Below are 14,735 nucleotides of genomic sequence, written 5' to 3' on the forward strand. Positions count from 1 at the left end.
TTTGGCCCCTAGGCCTAGAGGTGGTTTGGTTTAACCACAATTTGAATTTCTCTCAAGCCAGTTACATTATAATACTACTAAGAAATCAGTTGAAGTCTTTCTAAAAGATGAATTATCTTTATTACATGATTGACATAACTAGTTACAGTTTCATAGTATAAAGCTGAAAAAAAGAGCTAGGGTGTGTTGTTCAGCCAGGTTGACACATTTATTCACAATACTTTTTCCTAATATTCAGTTTCTTAATTAGCACTGTATTTAAATTCAGCAAACATTTATCTTTAAGCATATAGTCCTGGTTTGAACTCTATCAGTTTTATACTAGCAGCAAACCAGAAGTCAGATTTCCAGATACTGTTTATTCCAGACTCGTACGTATTAAGTGAACTAACCATATGAGCCAGTATAGCATGAGACTGGTAGGAGTCATGCAAATCTTATCTTACAGTATTTGTTGCAAAAAAGCTTGTCCTACATTCTTTCAGTGCTCCTTGCTCTATCAACCCTTTTAATATGAAACTATTAACAGATCTTGGGAACTTGAGGCCCATTTCTGATCTCACTTTTAATTTACACCAATTTAAATAACTCCACTAAAGTCAGAGGAGTTACACAAGTGTAAGTGCATCAAACTGATTTCCACTTGGATCATCTAAAAAGGGGGGAGGGGGAAGGGTCAAGTGAGAATACAGTTTTACTAGGCTGTCAATTAATTGCAGTTAACTCATGATTAACTAAAAAAATTAATCCTAATCACACTTAATATAATACCAATTGAAATTTATTAAATATTTTTGGATTTTTTTCTACATTTTCAAATATATTGATTTCAATTACAACACAGAATAGAGAGTGTACTCTGCTTACTTATGTTATTACAAATATTTGCACTGTAAAAACAACAGTATTTTTCAGTTCACCTCATACAAGTACTGTAGTGCAATCTTTACCATTAAAGTACAATTTACAAATGTAGATTTTTTTGTTACATAACTGCACTCAAAAACAAAACAATGCAAAACTTTAGACCCTACAAATCCACTCAGTCCTACTTCTTGTTCAGCCAATCATGAAGACAAACTTGTTTGTCTATACTTACAGGAGGTAATGCTGCCCACTTCTTATTTACAATTTACAGAAAGTGAAAACAGGCGTTCATATGGGACTTTTGTAACCGGCGTCACAAGGTATTTACATACCACATGTGCTAGAGAGTGTCATATACCCTTTCATGCTTCAACCACCATTCCAGAGGACATGCTTCATGCTGAGGACACTTGTTAAAAAAAATAACGCGTTAATTTTGTGACTGAACTCCATGGGGGAGAATTGTATGTCTACAGCTCTATTTTACCTGCATTTTGCCATATATTTCATGTTATAGTAGTCTCAGGTGACGACTTAAGACTTGTTCATTTTAAGAACACTTTCGCTGCAGTTTTGACAAAACACAAAGAAGGTACCAATGTGAGATTTCCAAAGATAGCTACAGCTCTTGACCCAAGGTTTAGGAATCTGAAGTGCCTTCCCAAATCTGAGAGGGATGAGTTGTGGAGCATGCTTTCAGAAGTCTAAAAAGAGCAACACTCCAATGCGGAAACTACAGACCCCAAACCACCAAAAAGGAAAATCAACCTTCTGCTGGTGGCATCTGACTCAGATGATGAAAATGAACATGCATTGGTCTGTTCTGCTTTGGATTGTTATCAAGCAGAACCAGTCATCAGCATGGATGCATGTCCTCTAGAATGGTGGTTGAAGCATGAAGGGACATATGACTCTTTAGCACATCTGGCATGTAAATATCTTGCGACACCAGTTACAGTGCCATAAGAACACTTGTTCTCACTTTCAGGTGATATTGTGAACAAGAAGCAGGCAGCATTATCTCCTGCAAATGTAAACAAACTTGTTTGTTTGTCTGAGTGATTGGACTTGTAGGCTCTAAAGTTTTAAATATTTTTGAATGCAGGTTTTTTTTTGTACATAATTCTACATTTGTAAGTTCAACTTTCATGATAAAGAGACAGTACTTGTATTAGGTGAACTGAAAAATATTCTCTTGTTTTTTACAGTGCAAGTATTTGTAATAAAAAATATAAAGTGAGCACTGTACATTTTGTATTCTGAGTTGTAATTGAAATCAATATTTGAAAATGTAGAGAATATCCAAAAATATTTAAATACATGGTATTCTGTTATTGTTTTAACAGTGCAATTAATCGCGATTAATTTTTTTTAATCGCTTGACAGCCCTAATTTTTACTGAATCAGGTCTTAAAACTCTTTAAATTCTGTTACAAAAATAAAAACAGCTGTAAAGAGACAATAACCTCGGTAAGTGAGGAACAACTTTATTTAATTAAATCCCTACCTTCATGCATGAGCATGATAGAACTCCCAGTTGAACTTTGGCAAAAAAGTCACAACAAAAACAAACCAAGCAGCCTATATAGAATGGTGATAATGCCATGGGTAAGGACACCCTACAGTTTACTGCAGAGTAAATGCATTTAGAAGCCTCGCTTTGGCTCTGTCAACTATAACCATGTATTTAAATAAAGGCAGTCTTTCAAAATCACTTCTTCACTTCTCCAAGATCTTCAATGCTGTCATCATCCACCTACAACAAACAGATATTACTTTAAGTGGGGGGGAAAAAGTGTGCATTCCTCACTATGCCCTGCTGTGCTAGGTTCTTTACAGAAAGTCACTCTCTGACGAGCTTCCCATTTAAGGCTCTCACCCTGTGATGAATTTTACATGAATGGATCTCTGGGTCCATAGAGCCCCACTGAAGTCAACAAGGCCAGTCACAGAATCCATTGCAAAATGGGCACCAACAAATGGTCAATATACAATGGCAGGAGAGAGAGACAGATACAAGCCAATAAAAATGTCTGGTTATAATTACATCAATAGAACTCAAACCACTTCTGAACCATCTGAATCTCAGTCCAACTACTTAAACATTAACTAATTTCTCATAGGTAGCAACAGACATATGGTTGAGAAGGAACTTGATCTGTTGGGGAAATATTCCACATACAAGGAACAGAGTGGAAGAAGTCATGGAGATGTTTATATCTATTGAGATATTTGTGTCTTTCATCATTGTAGTATCCAAGCACCTAGCAGCAGATAATTATGTAATTTTTTTGGAAGATAAACGGATATTTGGGTGTCAGGTTCTTATGAAGGATTAGGTACTGTTTAGGAGTGGACATATCAAGGTAGACCACTGGCCCTCTTAGTTTGGTATCTTACATTTCTACTTGTGGCCAGGATGGAAATGAAAAACAAACAATTTTCAGAATCATATCAGAAGAGCATGGGCTACAGCCTTATGACTTAACTAGTAATTTCATGACTATGACGTGATAAAAATCAGTCACATTTACCTCAGGCCACTTCTCCTGGATTACATCAATAATGTCATCTGTAAAGTCCCCCTGAATTATGATTTCATCTTCTCCTGTTACTGAGGCACCGCAAGAGAATTTCTGAGCAAAAAACCTTTGTGCTTCCTTCAGATCAATTTCTGTTTACATAGAAGAAATTTATAGAATTAAAGACAGTATCATAAGGTCTTCTCTAGCTTAAACACACAAAATTTAAACCTGGATTTAATTAGGAAGATATCAGTAGCAACTAGTTTCATCATAGTTAAGGTTGTGCCAAGGTTTCTACTTAAAGCAGATCTGTAAGTGTGTAACATTTCAGGACCATTTATTCTCTGAATTTGGCATAACTTTTCAGAGGACATTTTAATTTTCTCTAATATTTCTTCTCTGAGTGGTCGCTACAAGTTCCCACTCTTGGGATGAAGCAATGCTGCATGGTTGGGGCATCCCAAAAGTGGGACTGTGCAGAACTCATCTCAAATAACTCTGGTTAGAGATGAAAAAAAATTGCTTGAAATTGATTTTTAAGGAGAGAGAGGTCTGGAGAAGCAGAGACAGGAGCACAGAAATAGCAGGACAGTAGAGTGAAATCAAAAGCAGGAAGAGAAAGTGACTCAAAAGAAGTTTAACAAATTTATTTGGGCATAAGCTTTTGTGGGCTACCATAGCGGTCCCACTGACTTGAAGGTATAAATTGTCCCCAAATCTGAAATAGTTGTGGGTGAGGACAAAGTCAAAGTTCAGTTCACCTACGTGAACTACGGAACTGGAATTAATTTGCAAACTGGACACCATCAAATTAGGCCTGACTAAAGACTGGGAGTGGATGAATCATTGCAAAACCTAATTTTACCATACTAATTTCCCCCTACTGTTACTCACACCTTCTTGTCAACTGTTTGAAATGGGCCACCCTCATTACCACTACAAAAGTGATTTTTCCTCCCTTGGTATTCTACTGTTAATTGAATTGTCTCATTAGACTGACCCCCCACCTGGTAAGGCAACTCCCATCTTTTCATGTACTATGTATAAATATACCTGCTACTGTATTTTCTACTCCATGCATCTGATGAAGTGGGTTCCAGCCCACGAAAGCTTATGCCCAAACAAAATGTGTTAGTCTCTAAGGTGCCACAAGGACTCCTCATTGTTTTTGCTGAAACAGACTAACACGGCTACCACTCTGAAACCTGTCAAAAGAAGTTTGTTGCTGAAACTTTTCCTGCTAATATGAACCAACAAAAATGTTGAGTTAATATAACTCAATGGTCAAAAGCAAATGCAGTTAGACTAATGAAGTGTTCATTTGGCAAACTCACCAAAAGTTGCAAGGCCACACACTCTTGTGACATATTTCTTCTTTGCTCTAGGAATTTTAGCTATTGTAACTTTCTGTGGTACAGTCTTCTTCTTCTGTTTTATCTGACCCCTTCCACCTTTGAGACAGGACAAAATTAAATCAGTATCTAAGTAATCATTTCATATACTGCGCTTGCACGTCAGAAAAACAACCTGAAATATGCAAAAAATTTTCACTTAGTAATTTTGAAAAAGTTGCTTATCACCCTTACCTCCATTTGTAAAGCTATACATTCCCATACAACACTTAAATTATAATAAACATTACATATGTTGCCTCATATGTTATATCAATATAGCTACAACATTGCAGCGTTGTTGTAGCTATATTGATGATATAGCATCTCTCACAGTTGTCTTAATCATGCCATAAAATTACAATATTACAAGAACCATTAATACACGGTCAGCTAAGGGTGAAACATTAATTTTTATTTCTTATTCCTACTTATAACAGTATTGACCAAAGGACATTAAGTCTGAGAAGGGTTAAAACATTACAGATGCAGGAAACCGGACTTCAGTACTCAGTGTTAAAATAGTTTTGTGTACTATATACACACACACCTAGCCAATCAGAGAGAGTTAATTCCTGTATTAAAATGCAGCATTTACAGCAAACCTTTGATAGTTATAAGCAGGTAACATTTTCACTATCCTAGTACTCACAGTGGATTTAGTCAACCCTGCAGTCTAATACATGACTACAAATTTTCCTGGTTTTTCAGCTTTACTGAAGCCCTTTTATCTCACGCAGACACACAGAGCCTTTAGACCAAGTTATTTGGGCCAGAGACCGTCAGCCATGTACATCTTTGTACAGCACCCAGCACAAGGGAGCCCCAGTGTTGACTGGGCCCTTTGGATGACGTAGCAATGATCTGAATGACCAGGAAATACAATTTGCATCTTTTATATGCCTTTGGTATCGTTACTACCTTGACTCTTGCCAGGCTGCCTGACATTCTCAGCACTGTGCACCATATATCTGCACCAATTTGCAGGAATATTCACATACAGGATTTGTTCTGTGCACCATTACCTCAAAAGCTAATAAATTAGTTTTATAAAATGATCCAAGAGGTTGAGAAGTTGTGCTAGAGTGCACTGTCCCAAAGTAGACAAAGATTCTACAAACTGCATATGTAAGACAGGTTCTAAGTTTATGGGCTAGATTAATACCACAATCAGCTATTTAGACCTTGCCTCTCTTTTGCTTTTTCTTCTCCTCCTCTTCTCCTGCTGTTCCTTGACCTTCTCCAAATCCAGTCTCCTGTTTTGGTGAATTTTCTTATTACATAAAAAAAATAAAAGTTTAATAAGTAGGACTCCCACATGTCTTACATATTGCATCTGCAAGGTGATTCTCAGGCTTAGTAAGATGTTACTTTAATGCGTATTCTATCAATGTAGTATCCGATCTGCAGACGTTTGTTTTGTGCATGGCATTATATCACCACATTTGCACAAATAAGACATCAAACATTAAGAAACCTTAGCCTCAGGCTACGTTCTTTCCAAAGTAGCCTCTCCATATAATAGTTTTTAGGAGAGAGATTAGTATCAACATTGTCATTAGTGTTCCACTCTAAACATTTATTTTCACCAGTAATACTTCTTGTTTAGAATCCCAATAGATAGCATTTATTACTTTTCCACCTATGGGTAGTTTAACATTGAACTAACTCACCAGTCAAGTTAATAGCAATTCTAGATGTAATCTTAACTGAACAGATGACTGGATACAATAGGAAATTTCTGTGTAGCCCTGGGAGGAAGCTGTATGTGTCATGTTAAACATTATTTGACAGAATATAGCGTATTCTCACATGTTGTCAAGCTTTTTATTCTTTTACAGCACCCAAAAGTATACAAGGCCTTCACAGAAGCTGTAAAACATCATACCACCTCCCTTAAGCAGCTTAATCTAAATTTTAGACTTGACATGACCAGAGAAGGGAGATGAATAGTAGGGTGGTAAAGATTATTACAGTACAATTACATGGATCAGAGAATGGACAGAAGTAGAATGTTCAATTTCAGCAGTGTACCATAATATATAATTCTCACAGGATGTAGGGTTTTGTTTACACATGCAACCCTCTGTCTTTAGGTCACAAGCCCTGATTAACTGGAAAAATACAGAAAGATTCTTACCTACAGTAAGTTTTGCAAATTCATTTGGAAAATTCTTCTCTAACCATTGTCTGCATTTAGCCACATCAGGCATGTATTCACAGTACTAGTGGGGAAAGGCCACATATAAATTATCTGAGAAATTACAAAATATACCACTAATACACAGTGAGAATCTGATTAACAGGCAAATTAGCAGCAAGATAAAATGCAAGCTATTTCTTCATTTTGCTTGGGGACATGCACTTCAGTTGATTTCATTGGTTAACTGGCAGTAAAATTTTAGGTCTGGATTATGGAGTGAAATGGAGCTGGTGTATAAGCAGGATTTATGGAGTAGTTTGGATGGGGTGCAGGAAAAAAAGCAGAAGCAAGTAACATAGGATCATGGGGGGAGGGATAGCTCAGTGGTTTGAGCATTGGCCTGCTAAACCCAGGGTTGTGAGTTCAATCCTTGAGGGGGCCATTTAGGGATCTGGGGCAAAAATTGGGGATTGGTCCTGCTTTGAGCACAGGGTTGGACTAGATGACCTCCTGAGGTTCCTTCCAACCCTGATATTCTATGATCAGACTAATTGATTAGTGACTGTGCTCTGCACCACCTTACAGGAGACATGTTCAATTCTTCAGACCAACAGGGGCTGGGCAAGACAAACTATGAAGACTGTCGTTTGCTACCCAGGAGGCTGGAGGAAAGTCGTCCTGTATAGCTCAATGGTGTCTCCTAGATCAACACTGACTGGTTCCAAGGGAGCTCTGCACATTCTTCTTCAGCCAGATAGTGGCTGCAGCATAGAACTTTAAAGGTTGAAGTATAGCAAGCAGAGAAGGGCAGCAAAAATCCCCATAGTTGGTACATGGAGGACCAGGTTGGAGGAGGGAGAATAAATCCAAATGTGAAATGAACTCACCTCTGTTGGCAATGAACAGACTGGGGAAGGAAAAGAAGGAGATTATTAAGAAATTTAAATTCTTCACCCATTAATATTTCATATCAAGAACAATCTGTCATTTTAATCTTTGGGTGACTTTTTATGCCATTAAGTTGACATCTATTAACCACATTGCTCTGTTAGCAACTCAGCACCCAGCCCTGAGCTCTGAAAAAGTACCAAAATGTTGTACCTCTCTGCTAAATATATCTACTAAATCATATCCTAAAAACAAGAGAAAGTATACTCTGTTTTATCAACTCTCCAAAATATTCTCACTATTGTTTTTCCCTATCCATTACATTCTAGTGGTTACCTTTCTTTACTACTGGATCATGCTGCCTACCTATAGTCCTAGTACTGGACATGCAGAAATAACAAAATGAAGATGCCACTGTGAATACACAATCTATATTCTATAATTCTGCATCTATTTTACACTAAGGCAATGCATTTGTCTCAGCCTGAATGCCCTAAATTCAAACTTCAGGAAAGGCAGACCACAATGCATTGTAGAGACCAAACCTGCCCTAGCAAGAGGGATGGACAAAGTGATCCAGTGGGTGTTTGCCCCTCGAGCCCATCATAATACACAGCTTTCAAGAATACACACCATGCATTTTCTTCATATGCACTCTTAATACTAATAAGTAATAACATCGGTGTCTGCATAATACAGAATCAAGAATTGTGAGGTTGGATCTCTTGGAGCTACTGCAGTTGAACAGTTGGTGTCTCAACTACAATTTTTAATAGCCTTTAATATCTGATACTTTACATATAAAATCCTATAGCTATATTATGAGGCTGTAACATAAAAAGATAAAAGCCAGGAAGTTTGCACGTGAGGACAAGAAAACTTCCTTAACTGAAGAGCGCACAGAGTGACCACAACTTTGAATCTTCTCACTTGCTTAGCAATAAGAATGCCACTCTAGCATGAAGCAACCTAGTATTGCAATTCTGGCCCTCCTGAGCTGTGCCAAGCTAGGAAGTGATTCTGTGAGGTACTCCAAGAGGAGTGAAAACTAAGAAGTCCAACACGTTTTGATTTGTGACTAAAGTCCAGATTTAGACATCATTTAGATTTACTTGAAATGGAAACACCTCAACAGGGCTTTTTCCTGTTAAGTCAAACACATCTGTAGTGCTACAGATCTAAATCGTCTTTTAAACCCAAGATCCAGAGGATGAAAGGCCAGTGAAATAACCACCAAGCCCTTGCCGCAAAAAATGATGTTTATTTTGTTGAGGTCAACCAGAGTTTCAGTTTTCTCTTACTAGTCATTTGTTCAGACACTATGCATTAGAATCAAGGCTCAGCATAAGAGTAATTTCTATGCCCAGGGAGAAGAGCGAGCAGAGGGTGCCCAGATCTTTCAGGCAAATATGGAGACACCACTTCTCCTTGAGGCAGATGATATTTGCCACAGGAGATTACTGGATCATCTATTTAATTTTGCTGCCCCAAAGAGAAGCCAATATCCAAGGAGAAGGGTAGAGACCCAAAATATACCTAGCCAACTAGGTTATTTTTTTTAAATTAATTTTAATTTATCTATATTATATATATAGCAGAGTAGCAGCCGTGTTAGTCTGTATCTGCAAAAAGAACAGGAGCACTTGTGGCACCTGAGAGACTAACAAATTTATTTGAGCATAAGCTTTCGTGGGCTAAAGCCCACTTCATCGGATGCATAGAATGGAACATATAGTAAGAAGTATACACATACATACATACACATATATAAAAAATAGCTCATCTTAATTAGTCTCTTACTCCACCTTTTCATGTTTTCTGTGTGTATATATATACACATATATACACACACACACACACACACACACACACACACAGAAAATATGAAAAGGTGGAGTAAGAGACTAACTAATTAAGATGAGCTAATTATATGTATAAACAAACTCAAAATTATTCAGTTCCTTTTTAAATCTGGCCATAATATTTGACTCTGATCTCATATAACAGTGGATAAAGCAGGCAGACCCAACTGTACAGAGAATTTCCTTCCCTTAGTTCTAGTTTTATTACTAGTATTACAGTAATACCTAGATGCCCCAGTCAGGATCAGAGCTGCTTTGCAATAGGCACTTTACTCTGTACAGAAAAGGTCTCAGCCCAGAAGCGTATACAATCCAAGAGTGATGCCCATTAATTTAAGAGAGCAACTCCTTCTTCTTGAATAGGAAGCCATACCAATTGAATAGGAAGACATGCCAATTGAGAAGTCCTGTTTAACCCACCACAAATTCAAAGTACTGTCACAAATGCTCTCAGTAAACACCAGGTAACAATACTTTGAATACCAATGCTAGGTTAAGAGTAAACACACATATCTGTAGCACGAAGCATTACAGAGAGGAGACTGCACAGTGCAAAAAGCAGACCCTTCCCCCAGTTCTGCAAGCTGAGACTTATGACTTGGAAGTGGATCTCTCGATCATCACCTGCACTGAGCTATCATCATTTGTACAGCACCAGAGGCATCATATGTAAGTGCCTCCTCAGCACTTGCCTCCACAGTAGAGGACCCGGAGGGGATAGTCTGCATCTGACCTGGCGTTGCTCCTTAGGTCTCCTTTGTAGTCAGGGACTGTGGACTCAGCTGTATCCGTTGCCATCTCACAAACCTGCAGGCCACAAGAGGAAAAAACATAAACTACAAATTCTTATTTTAAATTGCTGAAATATAGGAGGATGAAAAGTAAGTCATCTTCCCTAATGTGCCCATTTTAGAGGACTGCAGAGGCTCAGAGATTAAAGCTCATGTAGCTACAAGGATGGGGGAGGGAGCAACTGGAAAGAGTGGAATGGGACAAGAAACAACATATGGGGACTCGGTGTCATGAGGTTGTGGGTGCACAGAGAATGAAATATAAGGAGGGACATAGATATACAGCATATAAAGGAGGGGTACGGAAGTGAAACATGCAGATTGGGGTGGAGTGAAGTGAGATGTGGGGTGTTGTGCTGTGACAGTTGAGATGAATAGTGGGTGCGTTGAGGGGACTATAGGTACATCAAGAGATGGAGTGGTTATAGTCAGCATTAGAGGGATTGGGACAAATGTTGGGGTGCTTGTAGGAAAAATGAAGGAATTGAGGGCATATGGGTCAGAGGGGCAGTGAAAAACAATGTGGGGCCTGGGCGCGTTGGTGGAAATGTGGAACGTGCCAGGGAGGGTGGAGCAGACATAAGGTGACCTGATATCCTGATTTTATAGGAACAGTCCCAATATTCGGGGCTTTGTCTTATATAGGCACCTATTACCCCCTACCCTGTCCCAATTTTTCACACTTGCTATCTGGTCACCCTAAGCAAACAGGATGAGCCATACTTGGGAGATCAAACCAAGGTGGGGGGGGGTGAAGAGTGCCAGTAGAGGGAGGATCAGAGAGATCAGGATGCGGAGTACCGAGGGTCAGGTACTGACAGGGCAGAAGCAGGATCAGATCAGATGAAGGTGGGGGTGGAGATGGAGTCAGGGGGGAGACCTGGCAGTGGTGGAGAGTGCTAGGGGGAGGGGGAGTGTTAGACAGAACCAGGGTGGGAAGGGGCTAGGGGGTGAAGAGCATCTGAAGGGGCAAAGGTGCTGGGGGCTCACAGGAAGTCAGGGTGGAGAGGGATGCTGGAGGGGTGAGAGTCAGGGTGGGGAGGAGGTGCCGGGGGGGTCAGAGGGAGGGAAGCGAGGGATGTCTCAGAGGGAGGGGTGTCAGGGGGGTGTCTGAAGGGCAGGGGTTCCGGGGGGGGGGGGTGGTGTCTGAAGGAAGTGAGGAGTATCTGAAGGGAAGGGGTCAGAGGGAGTGACGGGTATCTGAAAGGGAGGGGTGGTGGTGGGGGAAGGGGTGTCTGAAGGGGAGGGGTCCCAGGAGGAGGTAAGAGGGGTGTCTGAAGGGGAGGGGTCTCGGAAGGACAAAAGTGCTGGGGGGGGGGTGATCCGAGGCATCTGAAGGGAAGTGGTGCCGGGGGGCTCACAGGAAGTCAGGGTGAGGAGGGATGCCAGGGGGGGGGTCAGAGGGAGTGAGGGGTGCCTCAGAGGGAGTGAGGGGTGCCTGACGGGGAGGAGGTGTCCCTCAGAGGGAGTGAGGGGTGCCTGACGGGGAGGAGGTGTCAGAGGGAGTGAGGGGTGCCTGACGGGGAGGAGGTGTCAGAGGGAGTGAGGGGTGCCGGGGGAAGGGAGGGGTGCCTGACGGGGAGGGGTCAGAGGGAGTGAGGGGTGCCGGGGGGGGTCAGACAGAGTGAGGGGTGCCAGAAGGGTGAGGGGTGCGGAGAGGGGTCAGACGGAGTAAGGGGTGCCGGGAGGGTGAGGAGTGTCTGACGGGGTGAGGGGTGCGGAGAGGGGTCAGACGGAGTAAGGGGTGCCGGGAGGGTGAGGGGTGTCTGACGGGGTGAGGGGTGCGGAGAGGGGTCAGACGGAGTAAGGGGTGCCGGGAGGGTGAGGGGTGTCTGACGGGGTGAGGGGTGCGGAGAGGGGTCAGACGGAGTAAGGGGTGCCGGGAGGGTGAGGGGTGTCTGACGGGGTGAGGGGTGCGGAGAGGGGTCAGACGGAGTAAGGGGTGCCGGGAGGGTGAGGGGTGTCTGACGGGGTGAGGGGGGTCAGACGGGGAAGGGTGCCGGATATCGGGCGGGGTGGGAAGGAGTGCGGAGCAGACTGGGGGAAGGGCCCAGCGGGGAGTCCCCGCGCCTCGCAGGGCTCATTACCCGGTTGGCCCCTCACGCCGCAGTCTCGGGGGGAGGGGGCGGCTCCTCCTCCTCCTGCTGCTGCCTCCGACCCCAACAGCACATGCAGCTTCCCGACCAGCACCGCGAGAACGTCCCGGGGCGCCGCCGCCGCTTTATCGCGAGAGCTCGAGGGAGAGGCGCCGCCAAGCTTCGCTCTGTATGACGTCAAGGAAGGGAGGAGCCTGGTTTTGGAGGGGACGACGTGGGGGTGAGACGCTCGCCGTGGGAAGTTACTGAGCTACTAGGGCCTCCGTAGAGTGAACTTGGGTGGGGGCGGTGTAGGAGGCTAAGGTGCATTCTCTAGGTTCGGCACCTGGAGGGGAGACAATTGTTGATACCAGAGAGAGTCAGCTGGGGGCGCTTCTTTCAGTGCTGGGTCTATTGGCACCGCAAGGCGGGAGAAGGGATGTGTGCTGTGCCCCCCACCTTGGGTAAGAGTGGGATCTAGCACCCTACAGGATCAGCATACCTGTGATCTCTGCACCTTCCTGTTCCCTTGTGAGTGTGGCTAACTACAGTCTGACCCACTCAGACTTTTAAAAGTCAAGCAGAGTGTTGCCATAGTAAACAATACACAAAAACTTCTCTCTGGCACGTTTTGTCCACAGGTCTCAATACACTTTTTTTGAAGCAGGTAAAGTATCGTCATCCTCATTTTACAGAAGGAGGCAGGGGCTGGTGAAGTGACTTTCCCAAAGCCGTTAAAAGTCCCCTTGGCAGTGCTGTCCAGCTAAGGCAAGGCTAGTCCATACCTGTTCTGATACCACACAGCACCCTGGAAGCGGCCAGCAGCAGGTCCCGCTCCCAGGTGGGGGGCCACTGGAATCAGCGCACAGCCCCTGCCCTGAGCACCAGCTCTGCACTCCCAATGGCCAGTTCCTGGCCAATGGGAGCTGGGGGGGCAGTGCCTGCAGGCAAGAGCTGCGGAGAGCCGTTTGTGTACCTCTGCCTAGGAGCCAGACCTGCTGGCCGCTGCCAGGGCACAGCCTGGTCCATGGTGCCAGGACAGGCAGAAATCTGCCTTAGCACCCCCGCTGTGCCACTGATTGGGAGCCACCGCAAGTAAGCCTGTGCCCCAGCCCCACACCCCAATCCCCTACCCCAGTCCTGAGACCACCCCAAACCTTGAGTCTCCTCCTGCACCCCCAGCCCAGAGCCCTGACCCCTTCCCGCACCCCAACCCCCTGCCTCAGCCCAGAGCCCTTCCCACACCCCAAGCCCCTCAGCCTCAGCTCCGTTGGGTCGTGGACATCAACAATTTTCTTCAACTGCGTCGCCAGAGCACTGTACTAAGGTATATCTCTGACTCTCTTTTATAGGAGAGATGTATAGCATGTGCCGGGGTGGGGCGTGGATAAGGGGCAGAGGTAAGCTTGCTTGGCGTGCTAGATTGTTCAGTGAGCTCCCTCCAGTAGCAGTGTGCACGTGAGCTAAAAGGGAGGGTGGTAGATGGCAGACCCAGCTCCCAGCAGAATTGCCAATGGGAACAAAGGAGGCTATAAGGATCTTCCTAGTCAAGGGGTCTGTTTTAGGGGTCCTGATCTTGTATATCTTTATTCACACGAATATTCCTTACCCAGGCAATTCGCTTCATTGTACAAACTACTTAGATGAGTAAAACCTTGTGGGATTGGGTCCCAAGTGTGTATATAGAAGACAGGTATGGAGAGCTGCCCAAAGGATGTATCAGAAATTCATCAAAGCAAGGCAAAACACTGAGCCAAATCCGGCTCGCCTAATTCGTGTGAGCAGTCCTGCTGAAGCCAATGAGTCTCAGCCCATGGGATTTGGCCCATTCTCTACATTTAAATACCCCCAATATAACACAGTTACTGGAACCACTTAGTGATATATTGATAAGAGGAACCTGGTGAAATCCCCTGCTCTCTATCCCCTGCGGCCCTGGGCTGTAGATGTTCAGTGACTCCCAGTCAGGGGGATGTACAGTCTCGCATAGGTTTCAGAGTAACAGCCGTGTTAGTCTGTATTCGCAAAAAGAAAAGGAGTACTTGTGGCACCTTAGAGACTAATCAATTTATTTGAGCATAAGCTTTCGTGAGCTACAGCTCACTTCATCGGATACATACTGTGGAAAATACAGAAGATGTTTTTATACACACAAACCGTAAAAAAATGGGTGTTTATCACTACAAAAGGTTT

The 14,735-nt window shown here is 43.2% G+C and overlaps 1 protein-coding gene across 1 annotated transcript; it reads right to left on the reverse strand.

Moving 5' to 3' along the window:
• Positions 1-2,336: 2,336 nt before the first annotated feature.
• On the reverse strand, positions 2,337-12,704 carry DENR (density regulated re-initiation and release factor). Its single transcript, XM_077834743.1, has 8 exons — positions 12,555-12,704; positions 10,369-10,483; positions 7,814-7,833; positions 6,924-7,008; positions 5,973-6,056; positions 4,727-4,843; positions 3,402-3,541; positions 2,337-2,623 (listed from the first exon to the last, which is right to left on the reverse strand). The coding sequence occupies exons 2-8, from the start codon at positions 10,472-10,474 to the stop codon at positions 2,579-2,581; spliced, it is 597 nt and encodes a 198-aa protein (XP_077690869.1). The 5' UTR covers positions 10,475-10,483; positions 12,555-12,704; the 3' UTR covers positions 2,337-2,578.
• Positions 12,705-14,735: the final 2,031 nt, after the last annotated feature.

Source organism: Eretmochelys imbricata, chromosome 15, assembly GCF_965152235.1.
Source record: "Eretmochelys imbricata isolate rEreImb1 chromosome 15, rEreImb1.hap1, whole genome shotgun sequence".
NCBI classification, from domain to species: Eukaryota; Metazoa; Chordata; order Testudines; family Cheloniidae; genus Eretmochelys; species Eretmochelys imbricata.

Excerpts from the sequence above, each read along its gene's own strand:
- DENR (XM_077834743.1), bottom strand. The coding sequence starts at position 10,474 with ATGGCAACGGATACAGCTGAGTCCACAGTCCCTGACTACAAAGGAGAC. Across the intron at positions 7,834-10,368 it reads CCGGGTCCTCTACTGTGGAG|TCTGTTCATTGCCAACAGAG; the intron begins GCAAGTGCTGAG and ends TTCCTTCCCCAG. Across the intron at positions 2,624-3,401 it reads TCCAGGAGAAGTGGCCTGAG|GTGGATGATGACAGCATTGA; the intron begins GTAAATGTGACT and ends TGTTTGTTGTAG.